Genomic DNA, 25,223 nt, shown 5'->3' on the forward strand with positions numbered 1-25,223 from the left:
GTTTATACAGACTTATAAAAATTGTATCTGGCATCCCTGACCAGGACTTGGGCTTGTGCGCTTTGATCGGCACACGGTTGCTTTGGCGGAGCCTACTTGCGGATTCATGCAGCTTTTTATAGAGGTTTAACAGGGCCCACTGTCAAACCCCACCACATCCTAGGCAGGCGCCACAACTCGCAGATGGCCTGGGGAGGGATCGTCAAGCCCTTGGACATAGTCCCTGCTGCCCCCAATTTATTTTAGTACCACCGATGAATCAAGGGGGCCTTGGATAGGAAAAAAAAGTTTTGTTCACATACAGGGGGTAAATTGCAAAACTGTTGCAACCAAGATTAATACACCACTAGGTGTTCCAATCTGCTAAATTGTACTGTATTCATCATGGTTGCAACTATCAAATTGCAGTTAAAAAGCATTGCAGTTAAATGACTGATTGCAGTTATGGAATGTCTACTGTACAAACTTAAATTCTGACCAAACAATTTTTGTTTGCTTTGCAGTGTGCGGCGGAGTTCATCGTTCCAGTGTGACGGCAAGCGCTACCGTTCGAGTGACTGAGATAGAAACAACAACAAGTTCATTCGGTCAGCGATGGTTCATCCACCAACGAACCGCGCGCTGCAGCAGTTTTGTTGCTGACAGTGCTCGCAAAGTGTCAAAGTGAAGCGGATGAAAATATTGATACCCCACCGAGTGCTGTTGGAGTTGAGCGCGATTATTATTTATCTCATCGTTTTGTTCATAGAACAGGAAACCGTTCAAGGAGTGTCCGCGATTTTCAGACGGGTGATTTATTTTTCTTCGGAAAAGTGGCGCGCAGAACGTGTGGTGTAGAAAAGTAGTGCATTCCAGGGTAGTGCCCGTGAACCGGTCGTTCCGGAACCAAGGACCAGGTCAGTCGAGATTTGTGAAATTTTAAAAATAACTTCACTTCTTTCATCGGAGACCGAAGGCAAAAATGACGGGGCACAGAACTTGGGTACCGCCATTTTAGTGAAAAATTTAGGTCGTAAATTAGAGATTTTCTTTGGGGAAATTTCCATACTGAAATGATAGGAAATTAGATATTTGAATTGAAATTGAATAATGGGCCATGTAGAAGAAAAACTTCGAGTAATTTTGACTAGTTTAGGGGTAAAATATGCTGGTAAATTAGGATCGAAAAATTCCTATACAACAAACAGAGATAGCTGTACAGAGTTTCGTTGGCTCGGAAAGCATTTGATTCATAAATGAAAAATTACATGATTATGTAAGATTTTGCACAAAATTTTGAACAGAATCATTGTTCTTCATTTTTTACCAATTATATGCGTGAAAAAATCTTGGAATTTCGAGAAAATTCAGCCAGAAATCCATTACTACGTCTTTACAATCGAAGTAGACAGAGAGAACATTTTCGCCACAGTAAGCAGCGAACTACATTCTTCGAACTGTAGAAGGGCCAATCGCCTTCTTGGATTGCACATGATTTATTGCCAAGTTTGGAAGATTCCTATCCGTGTTACATAAGTCGAATCTAGGATTTGAAACTAGTTTCCGTCCCAAACTCGGAACCAGAGTTATACATTGCGATAGAATCACGGCTCTCGATCATATCGATTATGTTGTATCGCGACAAGTGTTCGCAAGTGACCTGGAATGTATTTGCCACGACGACGGCCATTTTTCCCTGGCAGTAAATCAGGTTCGCAGATTTTTAGTTCATTTATGGAACTCTGTCTAGACGGATTTCCAGGATTGATTAGGGACTTTTTCGGCTATTGTTGATTCTGTTGTGCTGATCGCTCGGCGGCCTGTGTGTCACTGTGTGTAATTAGCAATTCCGTAGACGAGCTTGCGCCTCTGTTTGTTTCCGGATGGCAATTAGCATTCTAAATGAGCAGGTACCTAAATAGTTGTAGTTTAACGCAGGTTGTAAAAATTTCAATTTTGTTTCATACATAAAAATTGGTATTCCAAAATACTCATTTTTCATTTGACACGTAAGTCATCATAAACTCTTTCATTAGATGCGATATGTGGGTGTGTCTATTGCATGTGAGCCAGCAGACAACATGGATTGACTTTTATATTAGGATGATTGATCATTTACTTGGTTTGGTTGTATTTGATAAAAACAATTTGATTATTGGATTATTTGAAGATGGTGTTCAGGCAAAGGCGTGGCACAATGACAATTTTTGAAGTTTGCACTTCTGGGATATGGCTATGTCTTTAAAACACATTTAGAGTTAATTTTACAATTTTTGCTTCGATATCAAAAAAGGCAAAATGCTTGAACAAGACGTTTTTCCGTCTTTAAGACATTTGCAAGCATATCGCTTATGGTATTTGTTTCATAAACGAATTTTGGTTTTTTATATTGAATGAATGAGCGTTTATGAGATCAGAGAAGTCAAGACAATTCAAAACTCTGGCAGTTCATTTGATCGAAACTTTAAACCTCCGAATGTCTACGGTCCCGGCTTATTCTCTCAGAAAGGTTGTCCGTTGTTGAATCTTGTTCAATTATATCATTTCTCTCTTCACCGAATCGTGAACCTTCAAACAATACATGCTTCATTGCTCCGTCGATTCTATGACAGTTTGTTAAGCCCTTCGGGCAGTCATGAGAATTGCTTGAACCTGTCTTCTAGAAAAAAAAACTCTCTAGGTCACATCTCCATGCTCACCATTAATAAGCATTAATAGAAACAAAAGGAAGGGGAAATTTATGAATTCTCTTCTTCCTTCAAAGAAACAATCACTCTAACACAGCTTCCTAGAAAAGACGAGCGGAGATAATGAGGGAGTGTTCCTCCTCAAGGAGGCCAACAAGCTCCGTCAACAGATTTCCCACACGACCCTCCCCCAGTGTCCACAGTCCACTGGGTTGGAGACGCATCGTGGGACTACTCCCACCCAGGGTCCTATGGTCTTTGAACACTCCAACTAAAGAAAACCTGAGCAGCCACACTGTCGTTTCGCGCTTCAATGAACTCATGAAGAAAAAAAAATTGAACGGCTATGAGCTTATCTACACAGACGGCTCGAAAACTGCAATTGAAGTTGGCTTTGGAATCTACGGACCCAATTGAAGCACATGCAGAGGTCTGCCTAAACCTACTTCAATCTTCTCGGCCGAAGCAACAGCCATCCTTTCAGCCGCTAGGGACTTCAACTTTAGTTGAAAAGCAATTATTACCGACTCAGCCAGTGTACTGAAGGCCCTCAAGCAAGAATCCAAAGAACCGATACCCTCTAGTGCCAGCTATCAGAAAGTTTTCGAACAACAAAACCACATACGTCTGGGTCCCAAGTCACTGCGGTATCAAAGGAAACAAAGCCGCGGACATACTGGCAGCAAACGGCAGATCGAAAACTCCAACAAATCCTGAAGTACCTGCTCAGCAGATTTAAAAATCTGGATCAAAGCGGAAATTTCCTTGGCTTGGGAGAACGAATGGAATCAAGAACGTGATCTTTTTCTACGAAAAATAAAAGGTGGTACCTATATGGTCAAATATGAATCATCATGACTGATTACATATTTTGATCTCATTTTGCTGTTGATTTCTAAATTGTATGATCTGACATCAAACGATGTACTTATTTTGTTATCGGAACCAATAGCAGGACAGCAGGAATAGTTTTCGATTTGATGTCACAGTAAGATTTTTCTCCTGTATATTTTGATCTTTTAACCGTTAAAACGACCAAAAGGATATCAACCTGAGTTATCAAAATTAGGCGATTTCACAACAACAAAATTAGTTATCGATTTGCTCTCAAGCTTTGCTCGGGATACATCGCTAGTCCGACACCAAAACCTGAAATATTCAGAGGATTCTGTCCAGACTACGCTGTGGGTACAGCAGATTCGCGCATGATCTCGGATCTCAATTTGGATTCCAGCAATGTGAAATCACGATTTTTTTCAAGATTTCAATTTTGTATTTTTTGATTACCTTGAAATTTTGAATATAGGGGGAAGATGGCTTTGGCAGGTTTTGTTCTATTATTGTCAGGGGGGTTTTTGTCGACTAAATTTTATGAAATTTTGCCACAATATGCAAAGAATGTTTAGGCCAAATTTGAGCATAATCAGCCATAAAAACCCCTCTGACAATAATAGAACAAAGCCGTCATTCCCCCTACATCCTTTATGGCCAAAAAACATCAGCATCAGACGAATTTCGCGCCAACTCCACCAGCGGTTAGCGGCACCATCTCAGAAGCGAATGAAACTTGGTGGGCATAAAAATATAGTATTTCTAAGCCACTCTGCATACTTAAGGTCTGTCTCATTTGGAGAATTAAACTTAAAAGTGACAGTTCGAAAATTAAAAAATCACCCCGTTATAAGAATGGCTGGTGCTACCCAGCAATTCCAATAGGACATCGATGGAAAATGATTCGATATCTGTCAAAAGTAATCTTGCTCTGCGAGCAGGCTTATTCGATAATTATTGAAATGTCACTTTTAAGTTTAATTTCAGTTTAATTATCCAATTGAGACAGACCCTTAGTTTTTCAAAAATTGTCAAGAGTAACATTTGATGAGGGCCTAATTTTTTTTATTGATTTTTTAAAAATCGATGTAACTCTAAAATGACAAGACCTACAACTGTCGTGAAATTCCCTGAAGTTTTTTGGAAAAATATCCAAAAAATAAAAAAACCGATTTCTACACTGAAAAAAATTAATTTAAAAAATTAAAATCGATATTACAAAAAAAAAACTCATCTCAGAAATCGATGAAATTTTTTCTGCAAATAGGTATTTTAATGATCTAACTTTTCTGGGAATAATGTTCCTGTGACATATCTAAGGAAAAAACTCAAAGGTTCAGCCCAATCGGGTTGTTCGCAAAGGTGACGTTGAACTACGTAGCTGTATGTAATCTACAGGTTTTCGACTATTCTGTGCGATGAGAATAAAGCAATCGTTTTTCAAGCCCAGCCCTAATCTGCTTTCGATTCGCAATTTTTGGACCAACATTTGAAAATAAAGATAAAAATAAAATTTTCAAATAATCGAGGATGAACATCACTCTCAAGCGTTCACATTATTATTATTAATATCTTTATTAATGAGGTTTTCGGCCCTGGAAATAGCGTTCACATATCCAAATTACCAATTGATAAAAACTCGCTAGAGAGTAAGAATCGTTCGATAATTGTATCTCGATTCGAAGCATTGCACACTGGGCCACGGAGCGGAGCTAGCCCGACAAAATACTTTAGAGTCTAGGGGATGCATTATTTTGAGTTGGTGTCTTCGGAAGAGTGTCGTGTTTTGAAAAAATATGAAGCTTAGCGTCGAGCATTAGTTCAAATTTTCGCCGCATAGGTGGCGCTGCGATACAAACTTTTTAGTTTTACGTTTTAGAGCCTTGGTGTCTTCGGCAAAATTGTAGAACGTAAAAAAAATAACTGTAGTTGCCGAAGACACCTAAGCTCTATGTCTTCAAATTGCTGAGATATTGTTAAAATTGTAAAATTTTATTGATTTTTATATTTGTCGCACTATTTTACTCAAAATTGTAAAAAAAAATAATCACACGCGACAGAACTAACTGATTTACACAACTGATTATGGTTATGGTCCATGCTTGAGTTGTTTTTACTATTACTTGTTATAAAATTATCATAGAGCTAGGGAAGTTATTGAGTTCGAAACATTAAACTATCATATTAAGATAAAGGAATTGAGCTACAAATCATCGGATAAAGAATCAACATTCGATTTCAATGAGTTAATACAATCTAAACGCATAACATGATTGACATTTTTAGTCATATATATTTGTTTACGAGAAATTCAGACCTACTACTAGGATGTTTAATTGGGTTGTTTAGCAAAGAAAAATATGAGATTTTTTATAGTCTAACATAAAGAGGATGCTAAGCTGATCTCCAACAAATTTTTATTTTGTTTGTAAACCTTTTATTTACATGTTTATACAGCAAACAATAAGCCATTTCAATCGATAGAATGACACTAACATTCATAGAATGAAAATTAATGAAAGTTGACCCATGCAGCATAAGAACAATTTTTTTAGTCCCATATAAATTCAAAATGCAAATTAAAAATAGTTCCGGGGGTCTAAAAATTCTGAAAAATTGGGGTTGGGCTCAGTTCTTTATGCAGATTCAGAATAAAACATATATACCCCTAAACAACCCAATTATAGTTTATGTTAATAATCGATGCACGGTAACGTGTTCTGCAAATATTTGCCACAACATATCGATTAAGAATCGTAGTAGGCAAAGCGTATGCTGTTGATCTTAGTATACATATTTACCGAGGGTTATGCAGGTGAGATTTCAAAATCAAAACACTTCATCTGCATTAATTGTGCTTTTCTTGTTAAAAATTATAGCGAATGTGTTTTTTGCTTTTATCCGATAACCGATAAGGCTCAAGGTAAGTTATTTTAATCAGTTCACACATATCATACATTAATTAGTATATCAGTATCCTGTATCACCATACGAAAAATTGTCGAGTTGTTTCTCAAGAAGCAGTCGCTGGATAATGTAGCTTCGAATGTTGCAAGGAAAGTAAATGCGTCTAAAAGGCAAGCATGTGAAAAAAAACCTCATGAAATCGCTTCGTAAGCTGAAAGCATCTTTCGATGTACGTTCCGCCAAAAGTCATCGCATGAACGTTTTGTTTTATCGTAAACATTCAAAAAGGCTAGACTCAAAATTCGATTTCCTCAACAGTATCTCACAAAAAACAGCCGGACGACCAAGAAAGTCGTTTGATGATGCTGGTCAGAGAACTAGACTTCGTAAACTCAAAGTCTTGAGAGATGCATACACAATTGATGAATTGATTTCAGCCACACTTTCAGCATTAAGAAACGATGGCCGTCGTTCTTTTGCATGGGTTGTCGAGCACATCCTTTCATTTCCGGAAAAAGCAGTTTATTTCAAAAATCTTGCGCAAATGAATGAGGAACGGAAAGTAGAACGATTTTCTGTCGATGATGCTTTGCGATTTTTGTGTGAAAATGATCTCACAAAACAACAATATCAGAACATACGAAACATGACGCTTGTTAAAGGGTATGACATTTTTCCACCATACAATGACATCCGGACTAACATAATTACTTGTTATCCACCTGGTAGGGAAAACAAACATTTTAATTATTTCAATAGTTTTATGTAATTTTTAAAATATTTTCTAGATATTTCAATTCGACCATCATGCGCAGAAGTTCCTCTTCAGAACCTAGTCGACCATACGGTACAGCGTCTTTTCATGGCAGTGAATATTGATTCACACATTCATGAGCAGGGAGAATTTTCGGTTCTTATGAAATGGGGATGCGATGGGTCCAGTAATCACTCACGTTATAAAATGACGTTTTCAGAGGAAGTTGATAATGATATCATATCGTACAACGACTCGCACATTTTTTTGGTTTGTTTACCTTTGCGGATTTACTTTTCCCCGGTTTCTGGCGAACGTGAAATTGTATGGAACAACAACTGTCCATCTTCGGTTAATTTGTGCCGACCAGTCAAAATGATTTTTCAAAAGGAAACGGCAAGCATAATTCAGCAAGAGGTAGAGAGCACGAGGGTGCAGATAAGGCAATCGAAGCCAACTCAGTTCTCTATTAAGGTGAATCGCGTTGGAGCCCAATTTCAAATCTACATAGCACTTTTGAGGGCACATAACTTGAAAAGTGAACGACAGTCAAAGCAAAAGTATTTTTCACTTTTGCTCACTTGCAGCATACATGAAAAATGGTTTCCAGATGTGCTAACCGCCTAAATATTCACATTTGTGCGAGCAAAAACGCGAGGTGAGAGATAGCACGGCCATTGTGGCTGCCATTTTTGGACGCCGCCGTAACTCACCTTAATGGAGTTCAAATTACCGCATCTTCGAACCTGGTTCTAAGCATGGTTGATGGGAAGGTAATAAGCAGTATAACCGGAACAAATTCGCAGGCATGTAACCTATGTGGAGCGACAGGGAAAGCGTTGAGTAATGCCGATAGAGGACAAATACCTAACGATCCTAACAAACTCGAGATTATTTCTGTTCTGCATGCTTATATAAGGAGCATGGAGCTGTTGCTGAATGTTGCATACAGAATCCCATTGAAAAAATGGCGGATAAATAAAGGCAATGAAATCTTCAAGGAAAGACAAAGGAAAATAAAAGAAGAATTCAGAAAAATTGGTTTGCGAATAAGCGAACCCTTACCGTCAGGAGGTGTTTTTTTTTGTTTTTTAGATAGTTTCATTTAATCATATCAAATATTTTTCACCAGGTAACACAAATGACGGAAACACAGCCCGTCGATTTTTCAAGATCCCGAAATAACCGCCAAAATTACAGGAATAGAAGAAGATATTATACACAGATTTTCGACAATTCTCAGTACACTATCTTCCAAGCTGGAAATTAACGTAGAGGCCTTTGAAAGCTATGCAGAAGAGACTCGAGCGTTATTCGTAAGTTTTTACGATTTTTATCCGCTCTCTCCTATAGTGCACAGGATTTTAGTTCATGGATCAGTCACAGTGAAGTTCCAGTTGGACTTCTTTCAGTACAGGCGCAAGAACGAAGGAATAAATCTATTCGAAAATTCCGGGAGCATCATTCAAGGAAATTCAGTCGTCTGGCAAATATTAAAGATGTGTTTGATCGACTTTTGCGGACCTCTGACCCAGTGATGACCATAAGAAAACAGTTTCTTCAAACGGCCAGAGATTTCTTCCCAGAATCAGTGCAACAACTATTGAAGAGACCAAATAAAACGCATTTACATAATTGTTTGTAGATTAGCCATTGTTATTATTTTTTCCTTCGTATGTCACGTTGGCCAATGAAAGTTGAAGTCTGGGAAGGTAATAGAAGGAAACTGAAGTGTATTGTGTTTGCAAACTCGTTTTCTTGGTTAGCCATGAATTGTTTGCTTTGACCCACTAATGCTACTTTTTTACCAAACTTTAAAACTATTTAATATATTTGATACCAAAAAAACATGATATGTTTCAATATTCAGGTTAATATTTCTATTTCAACTTGATGAAATATCAAAAACTCTTGCATAAACCATGATCATTATCGACTGTGACAGACTACTAGGTTTTAATATGTTATTTTTTACATTTTTCGAAAATAGTCCAAAAAATCGAAAAAAAGATGAAATTTTACCATTTTTACTATATCTCTGCAAATAGAAGGTATACAGTTTAGGTGTCTTCGGCAACTATAATTATTTTTCCACGTTCTACAACTTTGCCGAAGACACCAAAGCTCTAAACTGTAAAACAAAGAAGTTTGTATCGGAGCGCCACCTATACGGCGAAAATTTGAAATAATGCTCGACGCTGGGCTTCATATTTTTTCAAAACACGACACTCTTCCGAAGACACCAACTCAAAATTATGCATCCCCTGAGCTCCAAGGTATTTTGTCGGGCTAGCTCCGCTTATATTATTTTAAATGATAATCGATTACACAATTTGAAAAGCAGAAACCTGGATGATAGTGTACAGCTGCAACCATCACCAACGCAAACTGCTACAGAGACTTACCACCCATCGCAAAGTCAGTCTAAGCCCCTGGTGGCTCATTACAGAAAAACCCATTGCGAAAGATGGGCAGTCAACAGCGTTATTGATAAAAATATTTATTCCTTCACGTGAATTGCGTCGGACTTAGCGTTCACTCCGGCAGACACCTACGAATCAGCAAAAACGAGCCAAAGAAAGTTTACCAGAACGCATTCACTGCAGCAGCGAAGAAGATTGCGAGCCCCTCTACGTGAGCAAGAAGCGCACGTTTAAGTTAGCATAAACGAACTGCACCAGCTAAAAGCCCTGTAATGGCGGACATAAAAAAACTTTCAATGAATAACTAAAGAAATGCTGATAAATTACTAAGTTGAAAAGCAGACCAAGCTCTAGTTGGAATGTAGTGCTAGATGCACTTACGAGATTGACTGATTTACCGAAACCAAGTGCTAAACTGTTAGCAAGTTTTTAATAGTAAATATTATCATACATAGATATTGTAACACTAGATTCAGTTTTTACGCGGAAGATATGGGCCGCGTAAATTGAAACAACGTAAAAAACCGCGTAAATCCCAAAGTATGTCTGAAGGAATCGCGGAAATCCAGAAAATCGCGTGAATAAAAAATCGCATAAAAACGATTCCTGTAAAAATAACCGCGTAACAAACGACTTCAGTGTACATCGGGTATGAAGCGTTGACTCTTCCTTGATCGAATAGTCCAAGAAAATTGAAAATCCATCGAGAAACGGCCAAGATATTAACGATTAAAGACTATCATATTTTCGTGACGATTTTCAATTTTTTTCATAAAGTATAGAAAAGAATATAGAAAAGACAGACGTAATAAAAACTTTTATCATGTTCATATTGAGTGAAAATTTATCAGCGTGTGTTATGCCTACAGCGCCAAATATAGGTTCAGCAGCCTATCATAAACCAACGACACATCAGACCGCATCGTGCTTTCGTGCTGTGCGGTTCTTTCTCTCTTTGCGGAAGGAAGTTTTAATACTACCCAACGGTGCTTCTTAGCGCTATTTGTACCCACTGATCCCGTTACGATCTTTGCAAAGGACCCGTGCCTTCGTTTTACGTTGGACCCGTTTGCGGAAGTAAAATTCCGACAAGCGGTGGTAATCCTGCAGGGACACCGTTCTGGGAAAAACCTCTTAGAAGGTCACGTCTCCACGCTCAGCAATGAGTATTAACAAAAACAAGAGGAGGGGGAGTCTCTGAATTCTCCACTTCCTTCAAAGAAACAAGGTTTCAAGACCGTCCTGCCCAAGCGCGGAAAAAATAGAAGGAAGCTGGAGAATTCAGATATTCCTTCTAACTCTAATGTCGGAAATAATTCTTCTCCAATCGAACTGAGCAATCAGTTCGATTTGATTAATGAAAATTATGAAATTGAGCAAATCGAATCTACCTCTAGCCCAGATGATTCGATTCATGCGAAAAAGCAAAGGATTCCGCCAATTGTGGTATCTGTTGCCGAGTTTTGTGGCTTCCGGAATGAGATTTTGAGTAACCTTCAGGGGATCAAGGTTTCATTTCAGATTGCTAGGAAGGGTGACTGCCGCGTTTTGCCGGGATCCTTTGACGATCGCAAACGTCTTCTTCACTATTTAACTGAGAAGCGCCATAAATTCTTCACATACGACGACAAAACTGAGCGATTGTTCAAAGTCGTCTTGAAAGGTCTCCCAGTGATGACAAATCACTGGATGAGATTAAAATTGAAATTTCTCAATTACTTGGATTTTCACCAGTCCAAGTAATTAAGATGAAAAAGAAATCCCACTTCCCAGAGGGACATTTCTCAAGAAGTTCATTTTAACAAAAGTGAACTAAATAATATGAAAAGTTTGGAAAAGGCCTGTATTATGTCTCATGTCCGTGTTACATGGGAACATTTCCGCAGGCCTGGGGGAAATTTCCAAAACCCTACCCAGTGCCGTAAGTGCCAAAAGTGGGGTCATGGAACCAAACATTGTCACATGGATGCTAAATGCATGATTTGTGGTGGAACCTCTCACGCCAAGGACGCATGTCCTGTGAGAGAAGATTCCAATAAATTTAAGTGCGCAAACTGTGGGGGCAATCATAAATCCAATTTCTGGGAATGCCCTTCACGCAAAAAAGTATTGAATTCCCGTGCAAAATTGATCACGGGAAATTCCAATCGGATCCCAGATTCGACGGGTAGAAATTTTTCAAACGCTCAAATTTCTAAACCGGTTACCGGTCGAGCAATTCATACCCACCACAATTCACAAACAAATTTGGCCGCTCGTCAACGGGTAGCAAGCACTTCAGTAAATTCCAATTTTTCCAATGTACCTACGTATGCAAACATCGCTGCTGGTAGACCAAATTTCTCTTCTCAAAATGAGGTTTATACCCATGTCCCAACGGAAAATAACGGTCATGTTGCCGATTCAGGTAGCATGACTGCTTCCGATTTTGATTTTTAACTGAATAATTGCATCACATGATTGATGCAATGTTCAAAGCAAATACCATTCCTGAAGCTGTTCAGGTTGGTATAAAGTACACACAAAAAATTGTTATCGGACTACGTTTCAATGGATCCAAATAATTGTGTGAAAGTTCTAAATTGGAATGCCCGCTCTCTAAAGGGTAAGGAAGATGAATTATTCAACTTCCTTTCAGTTCATAATGTGCATATTGCCATTATAACTGAAACGTATTTAAAACCAGGACTCTCCATTAAAAGAGATCCAAACTATTTTATCTACAGAAATGATCGTCTTGACAGCGCCTGTGGTGGGGTCGCCATTGTCATTAATAGACATATCAAACATAAATTATTTTCTTCGTTTGAAACCAAAGTTTTTGAAACCTTGGGAGTTTCTGTTGAAACAAATTTTGGACAATTTTCCTTCATTGCAGCCTACTTGCCTTTTCAATGCAATGGGCAGCAAAAGAATTTGTTGAAAGCTGATCTTCAAATTCTGACTCGCAACAAATCAAAATTCTTCGTAATTGGTGACTTCAATGCCAAACACCGTTCATGGAATAATGCTCAAAGCAATTCCAATGGTAAAATTTTATTTGAAGATTGTTCTGCGGGATATTATACTATTCAATATCCCAATGGACCAACTTGTTTTTCTTCCAGTCGAAATCCTTCTACAATTGATTTAGTTTTAACGGATTCAAGTCAGCTGTGTGGCCAATTGGTAACTCATGCTGACTTTGACTCAATCACCTTCCTGTGACATTTGAAATCTCACAAGAAGCCATTTATAATCCAATCAGCTCTACTTTTAATTATCATAGAGCTGATTGGGATTCTCTCAAACGTATATCGATAGGAATTTTGATGTTGATATTCCTCTCGATACCAAAAGTGATATTGATAATGCTCTCGTATCTTTGACAAATTTAATTGTCGAAGCCAGAGGCATTGCAATTCCGAAATGTGAAGTCAAATTCAACTCCATTATTATTGACGACGATCTTCAGCTACTGATCCGTCTTAAAAATGTGAGAAGAAGGCAATACCAAAGAACTCGCGATCCCGCGTTGAAAGTTATTTGGCGAGATTTGCAAAATGAAATTAAAAAACGTTTCGCTATTCTGAGAAATACCAACTTTGAGAATAATGTCTCGAAGTTGGATCCCAGTTCGAAACCCTTTTGGAAATTAACGAAAATTCTTAAGGTGAATCGCGTTGGAGCCCAATTTCAAATCTACATAGCACTTTTGAGGGCACATAACTTGAAAAGTGAACGACAGTCAAAAGCAAAAAGTATTTTTTCACTTTTGCTCACTTGCAGCATACATGAAAAAATGGTTTCCAGATGTGCTAACCGCCTAAATATTCACATTTGTGCGAGCAAAAACGCGAGGTGAGAGATAGCACGGCCATTGTGGCTGCCATTTTTGGACGCCGCCGTAACTCACCTTAAAAAACCTCAAAAGCCAATTCCAGCGCTTAAAGAGGGAAATAAAATTTTATTAACAAATGGCGAAAAGGCTCAAAAACTTGCTCAGCAGTTCGAGAGTGCCCATAATTTTAGTCTAGGTCTCACTAGTCCAATTGAGGATCAGGTTACACGGAGCTTCGAAGGCATTCTCAATCAAGAGAATGTTTTTGACCCTTCGTTGGGAACCAATTTGCATGAAGTGAGATCTATGATTTCAAAAATTAAAAACATGAAAGCCCCGGGTGATAATGGTATTTTTTACAAACTTATCAAATAACTTCCTGAGAGCTCTTTATCCTCTTTGGTTAATTTATTTAACAAATGTTTTAAATTGGCATACTTTCCAGATAAATGGAAAAACGCCAAAGTTGTTCCAATTTTGAAGCCGGACAAAAATCCAGCTGAGGCTTCTAGTTATCGCCCAATCAGTTTGCTTTCTTCAATAAGCAAACTGTTTGAAAAGATTATTTTAAATAGAATGATGGTTCATATTAATGACAATTCTATTTTTGCTGATGAGCAATCTGGTTTTCGCCATGGGCATTCAACCACTCATCAGTTATTAAGAGTTACGAACTTAATTCGGCTCAACAAATCTGAAGGATATTCGACTGGAGTTGCTCTTCTTGATATAGAGAAAGCATTTGACAGTGTTTGGCATGAAGGTTTGATTGTAAAATTGATGAATTTTAATTTTCCTCTGTACATCATTAAACTGATCCAAAATTATTTATCAGATCGCTCGCTGCAGGTAAACTATCAGAATACTAAATCTGATAGATTACCTGTAAGGGCTGGTGTTCCCCAAGGCAGCATACTGGGGCCCATATTGTATAATATTTTACTTCTGACTTACCTGATTTAAAATCAGGGTGTCAAAAATCTTCGTTCACAGATGACACGGGCCTTTCAGCCAAAGGGCGAAGCTTCCGTGTCATTTGTAGTAGATTGCAAAAAAGTTTGGATATTTTCTCCACTTACTTGCAAAAATGGAAAATTTCCCCGAATGCTTCCAAAACTCAGCTTATAATTTTCCCACATAAGCCGAGGGCTTCTTATTTGAAACCTTCTAGCAGACATATTGTCACTATGAATGGGGTTCCAATTAATTGGTCTAGCGAAGCTAAATAGTTAGGACTTCTGCTAGATCAAAAATTAACTTTTAAAAATCACATTGAAGGCCTTCAAGCCAAATGTAACAAATATATTAAGTGCCTATATCCACTTATAAACAGAAAAGCAAAACTTTGTCTTAAGAACAAACGTTTGATGAACAAACAAATATTTAGACCTGCCATGTTGTATGCTGTGCCAATATGGGCTAGTTGCTGCAATACCAGAAAGAAGGCACTCCAGAGGATTCAAAATAAAATTTTGAAAATGATTCTGAAGTTGCCTCCGTGGTATAGTACCAATGAACTTCATAGAATTTCTAATATTGAGACATTGCAACAAATGTCCAACAAAATAATTTCCAATTTTAGACAAAAATCGTTGCAATCTTCTATTGCAACGATTAACTCCTTGTACCCTTAGTTTTAAATAGGTTAAGTTTAGTTTAAGTTGAAAACATTGTAATTCCTACATGGTTCAATTCAACCAGAGGAAAAAATTCTAACTGCCAGAGGCAATTGAAATGTATTAATAATAACTAAAAGCGTAACATAGCAAATAAGGATGATAGTGTTAAGAAAACACGGAACACCTAGTCTAAGAGATGAATGCATGTATTAGATAATTAGCAAATAAAATTAGTTAAAAAAAAATATATTAGATCTGCTCCATTTGATATTACTAAACATCATCCAGTGGCTTTAACATGGTCCGATGACAAATTTATATAGTCGAAGTAAACAAACAAAGTACATATTTTCGGAAAAAATAGAAAGTAATAATCAAAGAATGTAGATTTACATAAGGAAGATCATACTCACTGACGGAGTCAAATGTGTGCACCACTTGTTGCAAGCGCGCTGTTGTCCTCAAAGCCAGCGTTCTTGCGCCAAGTTGAGCTCTATAAATTACAACAACTGACGCTGCCAGTGGTCATACTTTACGTCTAGATGAATGTAAACAACATAAAAACAAAAAATATGCTTTATTGTTTCTATTGAATGCATTTACAATTGACAAAATTATTGACATACTTTTGGCCACGCTTTTACATTGCGTACTCCTATGTGCGTGGATTTGATCAACCGTGTCAGTTTATCCGGAAATCCGTGCTCGTTCATCAGTTGCTATAGTTGGTCCCGATCGATAGTATCATATGCGGCTTTGAAGTCAATAAATAGATGATGTGTGGGCACGTTGTATTCGCGGCATTTCTGCAATACCTGACCCATAAATCCCGCCTGGTACTGCCCCACGAACTCTTTTGTAATTGGTGTTAGTCGGCGGCATAAAATTTGGAGGAGTACCTTGTAGGCGGCGTTCAGCAAAGTGATTGCGCGGTAGTTGATACAATCCAGCTTATCGCCCTTTTTGTAGATGAGACACACGACACCTTTCATCCACTCCTGCGGCAGAACCTCATCCTCCCAAACCTTGATAATAACCCAGTGCAGCGCTCTAGCCAGTGCCTCACCACCGTGTTTAAACAGCTCCCTTGGTACTTGGTCAACTCCAGGGGCTTTGTTGTTTTTCAGCTGGCCGATCTCCTCCTGGATTTCCTGGAGATTTGAAGCCGGAAGTCGTATGTCCTGCGTGCGTGCTCCCAGGTTGATTACCATACCGCCATCGTTGTCGCCCACGTCGCCATTCAGGTGCTCTTTGTATTGCTGCCGCCACCTTTGGATCACCTCACGCTCGTTCAGAGAAGGTTCAAGAAGGTTTCCGGTTATGTCCTTACACATATCGGGCTGTGGCACGTGGCCCTTACGTGAGTGGTTTAACTTCTCATACTTTCGTGCGTTATTAGCGCGGGATAGTTCCTCCGTCTCTTCACGGTCTCGATCTTCCTGCTGGCGCTTTTTCCTCCGAAAAATCGAGTTCTGTCTGTTCCGCGCCTGTTTGTATCGTGCCTTGTTCGCCCTCGTGCGGTGTTGGAGCTGTTTCGCACTGATGCATTCTTCTCCTCAACTAACTGCTCACATTCGCCGTCATACCAGTCGTTCCTCTGATCTGGGAGCTAGTGAAGCTTAGTGTTACTCGATTAGGTGATTTCCATATGGCCTTGTGGATATTGTTCGGCTTATCCGGCTAGCATGAACTAACAACACCTGATTTTCCCAAAAAAATAATAAATCACATTCAAATACATCATGTAAACAACAGGTATTTATTTAGCATTTAGCCTTTTGCCTAGAGTGCCTTAGCCTTCCCTATCGCTAGTCTATTCTTTTAATAGTTCTTAAATATAGCACTTTCAAGCGTACTCACAACGGGCCCATTGTATGGCTCTGATGGTGTCGCTGCGCTTGCCCCTCGACTTACGCACACACGAGACCTGTTGCGCGTCAGGCGTCGTTGTGCACCGCTCACTATTCTCGGCTGGATCAATGCGTCGCTTGCGGGTACGGAAAGATGGACTTGTGCCTCACTCCTGCTATTGCCACGGAACGTGGAGATCTTTCTCACGTGACTCGTATAGCGGCCGCAGTAGGTTTCACGTTCTCGGTCGGCTGCGGTCAGCGTCTGTAGATATGAGACGAAATTGGGTGAAACAAAAAGGCCCTGAAGGCACAACATCATTAGCATTTCGTCAGCAGTGTTCAGGATTGGTGCTTACTCACTTCTATTATCATAGAAGGCCTTTGGTTATTGTCACAGTCGCTCCTCGCGTCGAACCAGTGGTGCTATTCGGTCTTGTGTGTAGGTATGCGCTGCAAGGTGAAGGTCGAATGGATTGCTGGGACGCTAAATTTTGTGCGAGAGACTCACCTACGGCAATTAATAGATTCTCCTCTACCCTGCCAGATAGCGGTATTTAGCCGATGTTAGAACGCGATACCTGTTGCATTAGGGACTATTAGCTGCCGCCATCATATTGATGTTATAATGAGCCCTACCTTTGACATTCGCTCGCTGAATTGGCAACGTCTGCGGTGTGCGATTCAATCTAAACGCCCTGATTATCATTAGCATGCAACCCGACTTGCATCAGTTCGTCCTTGCAAGGCCGTATTCTGGGAAGATGTTCGCTTTTAGTCCAGCATTCACTATTTTAGCACCATTTAAGTGCACACGATTGAATTACCTGTATTTTAACAGATCACTTCTTCCTGCCGAAATGTGCTCCACTGGATCCACGATACTACGAGCACGGCAGACATCAACACGTCTACATGCGATGACGATCACCACGGTTCTGTCTGAGCTCCTCTCGATGTACAGTTTTGATATAGATAGCCGCTCAGCGGAAACGATCGTACATATTGCAGGAAAATTCTTGCCTCGTTGTTCATTGGCAAGCGAGCGACCCATGCAGCCGTGTTTAGTTTAACGCACTAATACTAAATATGCTATTTAATTTACCCGTTGCTAATGTATTGACTCTTGAATGATAAACGTACCAATATTATTGCGAGGGAATAAAGTGCGTCGGACTACCATTCCGCGGGAGGCTGCAAAGTTTATGCATCGTTGGCCGTTGGCGTTCGATACGGTATGCAGACTATCCGGTTCGATGACCGGTCTATACATTTCCTGCCTTCCTACCTGAGCGTTCATGTCACCGATGACGATTTTCACATCCCGCAGTGAGCATCCATCGTATGTCTGCTCCAGCTGTGCATAGAACGTTTTTTCTCGTCGTCGGGTCTCCCTTCGTGTGGGCAGTGCACGTTGATGATGTTATAGTTGAAGAAACGGCCTTTTATCCTCAGCTTGCACATACTTGCGTTGATTGGCTGCCACTACGCGTTGGCGCATCTTGCCCAGCACTAAGAAGCCGGTTCCCAGCTAGTTGGTAGTGCCACAGCTTTGGTAGAAGGTAGCCGCTAGATGCCCGCTTTTCCACACTTTCTGTCCTGTCCAGCAGATTTCCTGCAGCGCTACGACGTCGAAGTTGTGGGATGTAATTCATCGTGGATTATCCTGTCCCAACCTGCGAAGCCTAGCGACTTGCAGTTCCATGTTCCAAGCTTCCAATCGTGATCCTTTATTCGTCGCCTAGGACGTCTAGCAATCGGACTCATAAAATATCCACATCTCGATATTGGAGGGACCGTCGAGATAAGGAGAGATCGAGGAATGGAAGGATAATTCAAATGGGTACTAGATTGAAAAAAGCTCGTTGCTATGAAAAACGACAACAAAACCAATGTCATCTCTTGTTGTCCATGTGTTTGTGATTGTCCTAAAATCGTCTAGTAGCCTAGAAATATGAATATATCGACATAGGGAGAAAGAATCCTGAGCAAATCATGACCAGAACACATCGAGATAGATATCGAGATAGGGAGGTTATCGAGATGTAGAATTCCCAAATGTATGGAAATCGAAGGGACCAAGATAACCATCGACATAGGGAGAGATATCGATGTATAGAACATCGAGATGTAGAGAGTCGACTGTATATATCTCCTCGAAGCATTATCTTCTCTAACTACGGCTAATCTTCATTGATTTTTTAACATCTATTTGTTAATTCTAATCTTTATTTCTCATTTCTCATTCTCATTTCAGATATGGACAATTATGTGTCCGCAACCAACATTAACAGCATTATCCACACAACCCTCAAAAGTGACTTGAAAACCAACAATGTCGAACCGAAGCCTCCCCCTGCCAGAGAGGTTCCTCTGGTTGTTCCGGAAGAAACCCCACTCCTCGCCCACGCATCTACCCCGGCGACATCCACAGAAACGCACACTACTTTGCCCACCACCGTCACCCCAAAGTCCCACGGCTCTTCGACGGTGAAACCCCTTCCGCACAAACTAACCGATCCCAGCTTACAGCAGATCCCAACGGAAGAGCTGCTCGGATCGGTCACTACCTTTTATCCCAGTGGTGATGCCGAGTGCGGCCATGCATTGCGCACCAGTGCACGGGTCATCCACAAAATGCGGATGGACTCCATTCGGGGCAGTACGCCACCTCCCGCCGATAGGAAGGATGGCGGAACCGGAGCAGCCGGAGGAAAAGGGGGATCCGGCACGGGAGCTGGAGGTCAATCGAAGACCCCCAATCAGCCGAAGCCCGCTCGGGTTGTTTGGAGCAATCTGGACAAGAACCTGTTCTTTGAGGCACTGAACGAGTGTGGGAAGGATTTCGAAGGGATAGTGAACTATTTGAACACGAAGAAACGCCGGAAGGAGGGGAATAACGATAACGTGTTCAAGGTGAAGGACGTTAGACATCTGTTCTATCAGTTCAACCAAAAAGTGAGCAAGTATTTGCACTTTTCCGATGAGGTGAAAAGGGAAGCGCAGGAGTTGTACGGGTTGATCAACTACGGCGAGATGCGGAAGAAAGTTCCTTTTCAGAATAAAAAATACTTTCACAAGTTGAAGGATCTGGTCTATAAGGGTGCGGTGATGATTCGGGAAAAGGGTCGAAATATTAGAATTAAGACTCCGTCTTGCCGAGCGTTGAGGAAACTAAATCAACTGGAGGAATGGCAGGAGGAAATTCGATTACCTCCGAGGGTGGACGTGTTTATGAAACCAGCTACGGTTTCGGCATGGGGTCGGGTCCAGACGTTGGCGCAGAATCCCCGGGTGAGGATCTCAGTCACGCTGCAGAAAAGGGTGTCGACATTGTTGCAACTGTTGCAGGCTAAATGGCGCCATCAGGATGTCCGGTTGGTCGAACGGGTATCGAGTTTGAAGACCACCAATATGGTGGCTTCCTCGAAGACAGCCCGTCAGAAGGCGGGGCATGAGCTGGACCTGTGCACGAGGATGTCCGTTGAGACGGCGGACGATGAGGGGTTGAAGATTATGCGGTTCACGCCTTCGAAAGATGCGGTGATCCACCGACCGATGGTGAATTTGACGGAGTTTATGAGCAGTTATAGTATCTGTTTGAACTCGTACGAGCAAAGGATCGGTGCGAAGGTCCGAGGAGAGGCGTTGTGCTTGGAAAAACTGAATCATATCAAAGAGAAGATGGCAGCGAACTCGAAGCGGCAGCGGCATGATAGTAATTCGGAGAAGCACAGCCCCGATGGGAAGAAAGTGAAGACTGAATCTAAAGAGATCAAAGAGGAAAAGTCCGTAGAGAGTGCCGAAGCGATTGCGAATTTGACTGACGTTCTGAAATCGCCCAACGCATCTTGTGAGTCAATGGAAACATTTAAAGAAATTGAAGGAAATGAAGGTGAAGTCCAAGCGCTCGTAATCGAAAAATCAAGTGCCGAAGCACCGGATTTGAAGGGCTCGGAATCGAACGAATCCATCAAGCTAGCGGGGATAAGCAAAATAAAGCTGGATCCAGATACGGGGGTGCCGTCCTTAGGTCATGGTGACAATTCAAACGATGGCGCCCTGTCGGAAACCGATCAACCAAAGCAATTGAAAGGGGAGGAGCCTGCAGTGAGCAATGAGCCTACTGCCATTGTCGAAGATCTCATTAAAACGACAGTGAAGCGAAAAGAACCGCGTGAGAAGTGCAGTAAACGAAAGGACTCGAAAGCGAGTGGAGGAATGAATAATTTGCCTTTTCGTCCGATGATCTCCGAGGAGACCATTCAGAAAATTCGTGAAGGTTGGACCGTGCAGAGCGTGGGCGACATCACCGTTGGTGATTTGTACATAATGTTCGGCGAGGAGAACAAGTTGCATCTGGAGTATCTGTGGGAGATGCCCAAGGAGCCAAAGGTTGAGGTGGCGGTTCCCGTGGAGGCAACCGATGCGGTGGACTCCGCGTGGCAGCAGGAACGCGTTGATCAAGGGCAGCAGGGCTTTGTGGGTGGACTCGGTTCGTTATTTAACAACAGTTTTGCTGCGAATCTGAGTGGTCGTTTGAGGCAGCTGCTGCATATTGCTCAAATGAATGAGAAGACTGGCAAACGGCGTTGCCCCTGTGGGCACGTCTGCGATCGACGGAATAAGGTGAGTTTGACTAATGCAGGAGGGAGTTGCTCGTTGTAGAAATTATTGATTGTGATTTTCTCTTTCTGCAGATTGCTGACGCGATGAATAGTGCTGCCATGTTGAACGATCATCTTCTGTTCAAGCAACCGATGGTACCGACGCGGACTAATCCTGGAGCTACTTTGGCAAACTGTAATGTGAGTGTTGAATGTAGTTTGATTCTGTTGAAGGATTTATGCTCAACTTATTCCTATTATAAGATGTTATTGAACGAAAGCCAGCATTTGTCAGGAATAAGGCAAATAAATACATTTTTTTCATTTATTGTATAAATTTGCCCGGAATTAGGGTGGAAAGTTTATCAATAAAAAAATACGCATGTGCCCAGAATAAGGCATGAGGACCTGGAACTTTTATAATTCTTTTAATTGTTATGTCAAATGGTCATTATGTCGAATGATCTGTATGCCAAATGTTCCCTTAATTATCCTTCCTGATGTACCTCTTTTGATACGAAGTAGATCAGGAATCTTCTCGCTACATATCCATGGTCGTCCACTCAGTTCATGTTTGGACAATTCCCAGCCTTCTCGTCCATGTATGCTCGATCTGTAGGATCATTGTAAGTCAACTGATCGCTCTTGACACTCTTCTGCATCATTTTTTCGCCATTAGGTTCACCCCTCGCCGCACATGCGCTACAAGCAATCCCGCTGGTGGCGTATGCGCGTCAACCGCCACCAGCAGCCCTCGAATCGACTGATGCTTCCGAACGGAATTCCACCCTATCCACATAACAGGATGAACCACAACAACAACAACAACTACGGCAACACTTCCAAAACTACCAACGGAAGTCACCCTCCATCTAACAGCGTTGCCGCAACGCCACAGCCAACGCGCCAATCGCAATCACCCAACAACGCAAGCGTTTCTTCTCCAACCTGCAGCAGCGGCAGTACCTTGAAGGGTACTGCCGCTAAATCTCCCATCAGCAGCACCGACGATCACCTTACCAAGCTCCTGGAGGACAAAATCACCAGCATCAGCGGTTCCGGTTCTTCAAAGCCTACGTCTTCCAAAGCGTCATCATCGTCGTCACCCGCCGTACTCGACGATGGCAGCTGTCTCAGTCTGTTCGACATATCGTTGCCATCTACGTCGTCCACGCTGATGGCCGACATCATGAGTGGCGGCGGTGCATCTTCGTCAGCGGCGACGACCACAGTTGAAATCGGCGAGAACAGCAACTGCACAGCCCTTTCGGCTAGCCGAATCTTGCGCGAATCTCCCATCGATGGCAAATTGATCGAGACCGACATCAATGACATTTCGCTAAGCAGTTTCCTCGGACATCTGGATGCGGTATACCAAAATGAAGCCCCGACCGCGAGGAAACGGGAATCAGATGTGAGATACCCGAAAATATTGAATATCTGAAGATTACTGTTTTTTTTTGTTTTTGATCAACAGCAAATGAACATCAGTATTATCAGCGAGACAAGTGTGGACTACATCGCCCGGTTCGAGGACATTGCCGCCGAGCTGCGAGCCCAGCAGGAACAGGACTCCGTGTAGGAAGGATGTCTATCTACAGGGATTTTTTTTGGGATCTATGCCCAGTACCATGCACACATATTTACTCTTATACACGATGATCAAGAAACGACGCCAATCTGTAACCAGATACATAAATACGTAGCAGTACTAGAATAGTAGCTTCCAGTTTTCCTTTTTCTCAAGTTCGACATAACGTAAGAGATTCGATAAAGTTTTGATTATTTCGATTATTGTTCTACACGTTATTTAAGTAATTAGGTCAGTCGCGCACATTTTGTCGAACCAAACTTTAATTATTAGATGACATTGTGAATGTTTATGACGATTTATATTGCTGTTTCTTAGGATACGTCTCTCTCGACACTTTAGCCGCGTTTATTTATCAGCTGATGCCACATACGATATTACAGAATGACTATTATGAAGTTGATGCTTTTTCATTATCTCGAAAATATATATCCACCTGGTTTCATTATAGAGGAAATTGAGGATTTGGTGTGGATATTTTTTGTAAATGAGAATTTCACAGCCTTATGAACGAAAAACGTTGCGAATCATCATGAAGGATATTTTGGGGTAACCAAAACAATAGGAACTTTCAGTTTTGACAAGAAGCGGTTTTGATGCACCACGCGCGCGAATGTGATCAATGTTTTCTAACGATATCTTATCACTATCCAAGCGACCATTCAGCTATATTTCCAATTGATTTTGTTGCCAGGTGAAGAAGTGAGAATAAACCAGAAATTATTATTTTTCATCCGTGAAGTGCAGTTTTACACGATATTAAAAGCTGTAGCATCGGCCCCATATGCTCTGGCAAATGTACGATGGCGGCGGCTATAAAATCTGGTAGCTTATAGTGGCACGGTGGTACGATCACTTATACGAACTGATATGTGCTATGATATGGAAATGCTAATATCATCTTCCAAACTTGGACGTACATGTTCATGATAGAATTAGAGGCGAAAGTCTAGAATTGATAGTTCCGTTAGGATACGGCAGGCATGAAGAATGTTTTTATAGAAGTTGATTTGAAAGCGAGCGGAGGGCAATATTTGTGATGGCACATATCAAACGACCTTCCTTCTGCCAAGCTCCCGTATGAAGGGAAAGGGAAGAATATCAGTGTGGAAGCTGATATATCTCCACTGACAAAAGGAAGGTGGTTTGACTTGCTCATATGCCATCGCGTGCGGAAGGATTTTCTATCGACGAGTACTGTCTCCAAATTTCTAATGTGACATCAGCATTTAGTCGAATAGCACAGTTCTGTTTTCTCATTGCGTCCGTCTCATCACAAATATTGCCCTCCGCTCGCTTTCAAATCTTCTATAAAAACATTCTTCATGCCTGCCGTATCCTAACGGAACTATCAATTCTAGACTTTCGCCTCTAATTCTATCATGAAGATGTACGTCCAAGTTTGGAAGATGATATTAGCATTTCCATATCATTGTAAATCGTTTAACTTCACGTAGAAGTAACACACACGAAATCATTAATTTAGTTATATGTGCTGACAGTATCATCTGCATCGACAGTGCACAGTGGTCCAGAAAGGTGATTTATCGTAAATAAAAGTATAATTGAGAAAAGTAACTTGGACGAAGCAAAACCTGTCCGCACTCTGAAAAATCTTCACGTCATATTTACCTGAAAACAAATGTGGTTCTCATCCACCATACTTTTCACGTAAGAGTGACCTGAATGACATGTAACCTGAACAAAGTTTAGCTTCGTTGAGTTACGTGGTTTATCCGGTGAATCTGACTAGATTTTCCAGTACTAATGACGTGAAGTTTGAAAGTAATTACGTGTTTGATCAGGTGAACCTTACGTGAATTCTACGTACCGGTTACGTGAACTTTTTGTGAAAGCTACATGAAATCAGGCAACCACTACATGGTTTGAAATATATTGCAAAAATGTTTTTTTTAATGAATACAAAATAAGTTAGTGACGCCCGCAGCCGTAAAACGGAGACCTCTTCGCATGTTGATGTGTTGAAATGCATTTGATGCAGAACGATGTTTTTATCATTAGACAGAGAATGCTGTCATTCGGCCATTACGCTTCGAAGTTATCGCTAAAACACTGTTGGAGAACAAATCAAAGTTACTGACGAATATCGAATGGAATTTATCAGATTTGTTGAGAAATGATGAAACTATTCTTT

The 25,223-nt window shown here is 40.9% G+C and overlaps 1 protein-coding gene and 1 long non-coding RNA gene across 2 annotated transcripts; one reads left to right on the plus strand and one right to left on the minus strand.

The window, feature by feature from the left end:
* The first annotated feature begins 637 nt into the window (after positions 1-637).
* Positions 638-23,525, plus strand: LOC134207074 (protein cramped). Its single transcript, XM_062682798.1, has 5 exons — positions 638-896; positions 19,128-21,499; positions 21,571-21,678; positions 22,157-22,891; positions 22,955-23,525. The coding sequence occupies exons 2-5, from the start codon at positions 19,130-19,132 to the stop codon at positions 23,057-23,059; spliced, it is 3,318 nt and encodes a 1,105-aa protein (XP_062538782.1). The 5' UTR covers positions 638-896; positions 19,128-19,129; the 3' UTR covers positions 23,060-23,525.
* On the minus strand, positions 16,831-17,826 carry LOC134213301 (uncharacterized). Its single transcript, XR_009979433.1, has 4 exons — positions 17,698-17,826; positions 17,510-17,626; positions 17,234-17,451; positions 16,831-17,174 (listed from the first exon to the last, which is right to left on the minus strand). It is a non-coding gene; the product is annotated as an uncharacterized LOC134213301 (long non-coding RNA).
* Positions 23,526-25,223: the final 1,698 nt, after the last annotated feature.

This window comes from Armigeres subalbatus, chromosome 1, assembly GCF_024139115.2.
Source record: "Armigeres subalbatus isolate Guangzhou_Male chromosome 1, GZ_Asu_2, whole genome shotgun sequence".
NCBI lineage: Eukaryota > Metazoa > Arthropoda > Insecta > Diptera > Culicidae > Armigeres > Armigeres subalbatus.

What these genes read in the sequence shown, in the direction of transcription:
- LOC134207074 (XM_062682798.1), top strand. Translation starts at nt 19,130, where the DNA reads ATGGACAATTATGTGTCCGCAACCAACATTAACAGCATTATCCACACA. An exon ending in TCTGCGATCGACGGAATAAG is followed by an intron (nt 21,500 to 21,570) that starts GTGAGTTTGACT and finishes CTCTTTCTGCAG; the next exon opens with ATTGCTGACGCGATGAATAG. An exon ending in CTACTTTGGCAAACTGTAAT is followed by an intron (nt 21,679 to 22,156) that starts GTGAGTGTTGAA and finishes TTTCGCCATTAG; the next exon opens with GTTCACCCCTCGCCGCACAT.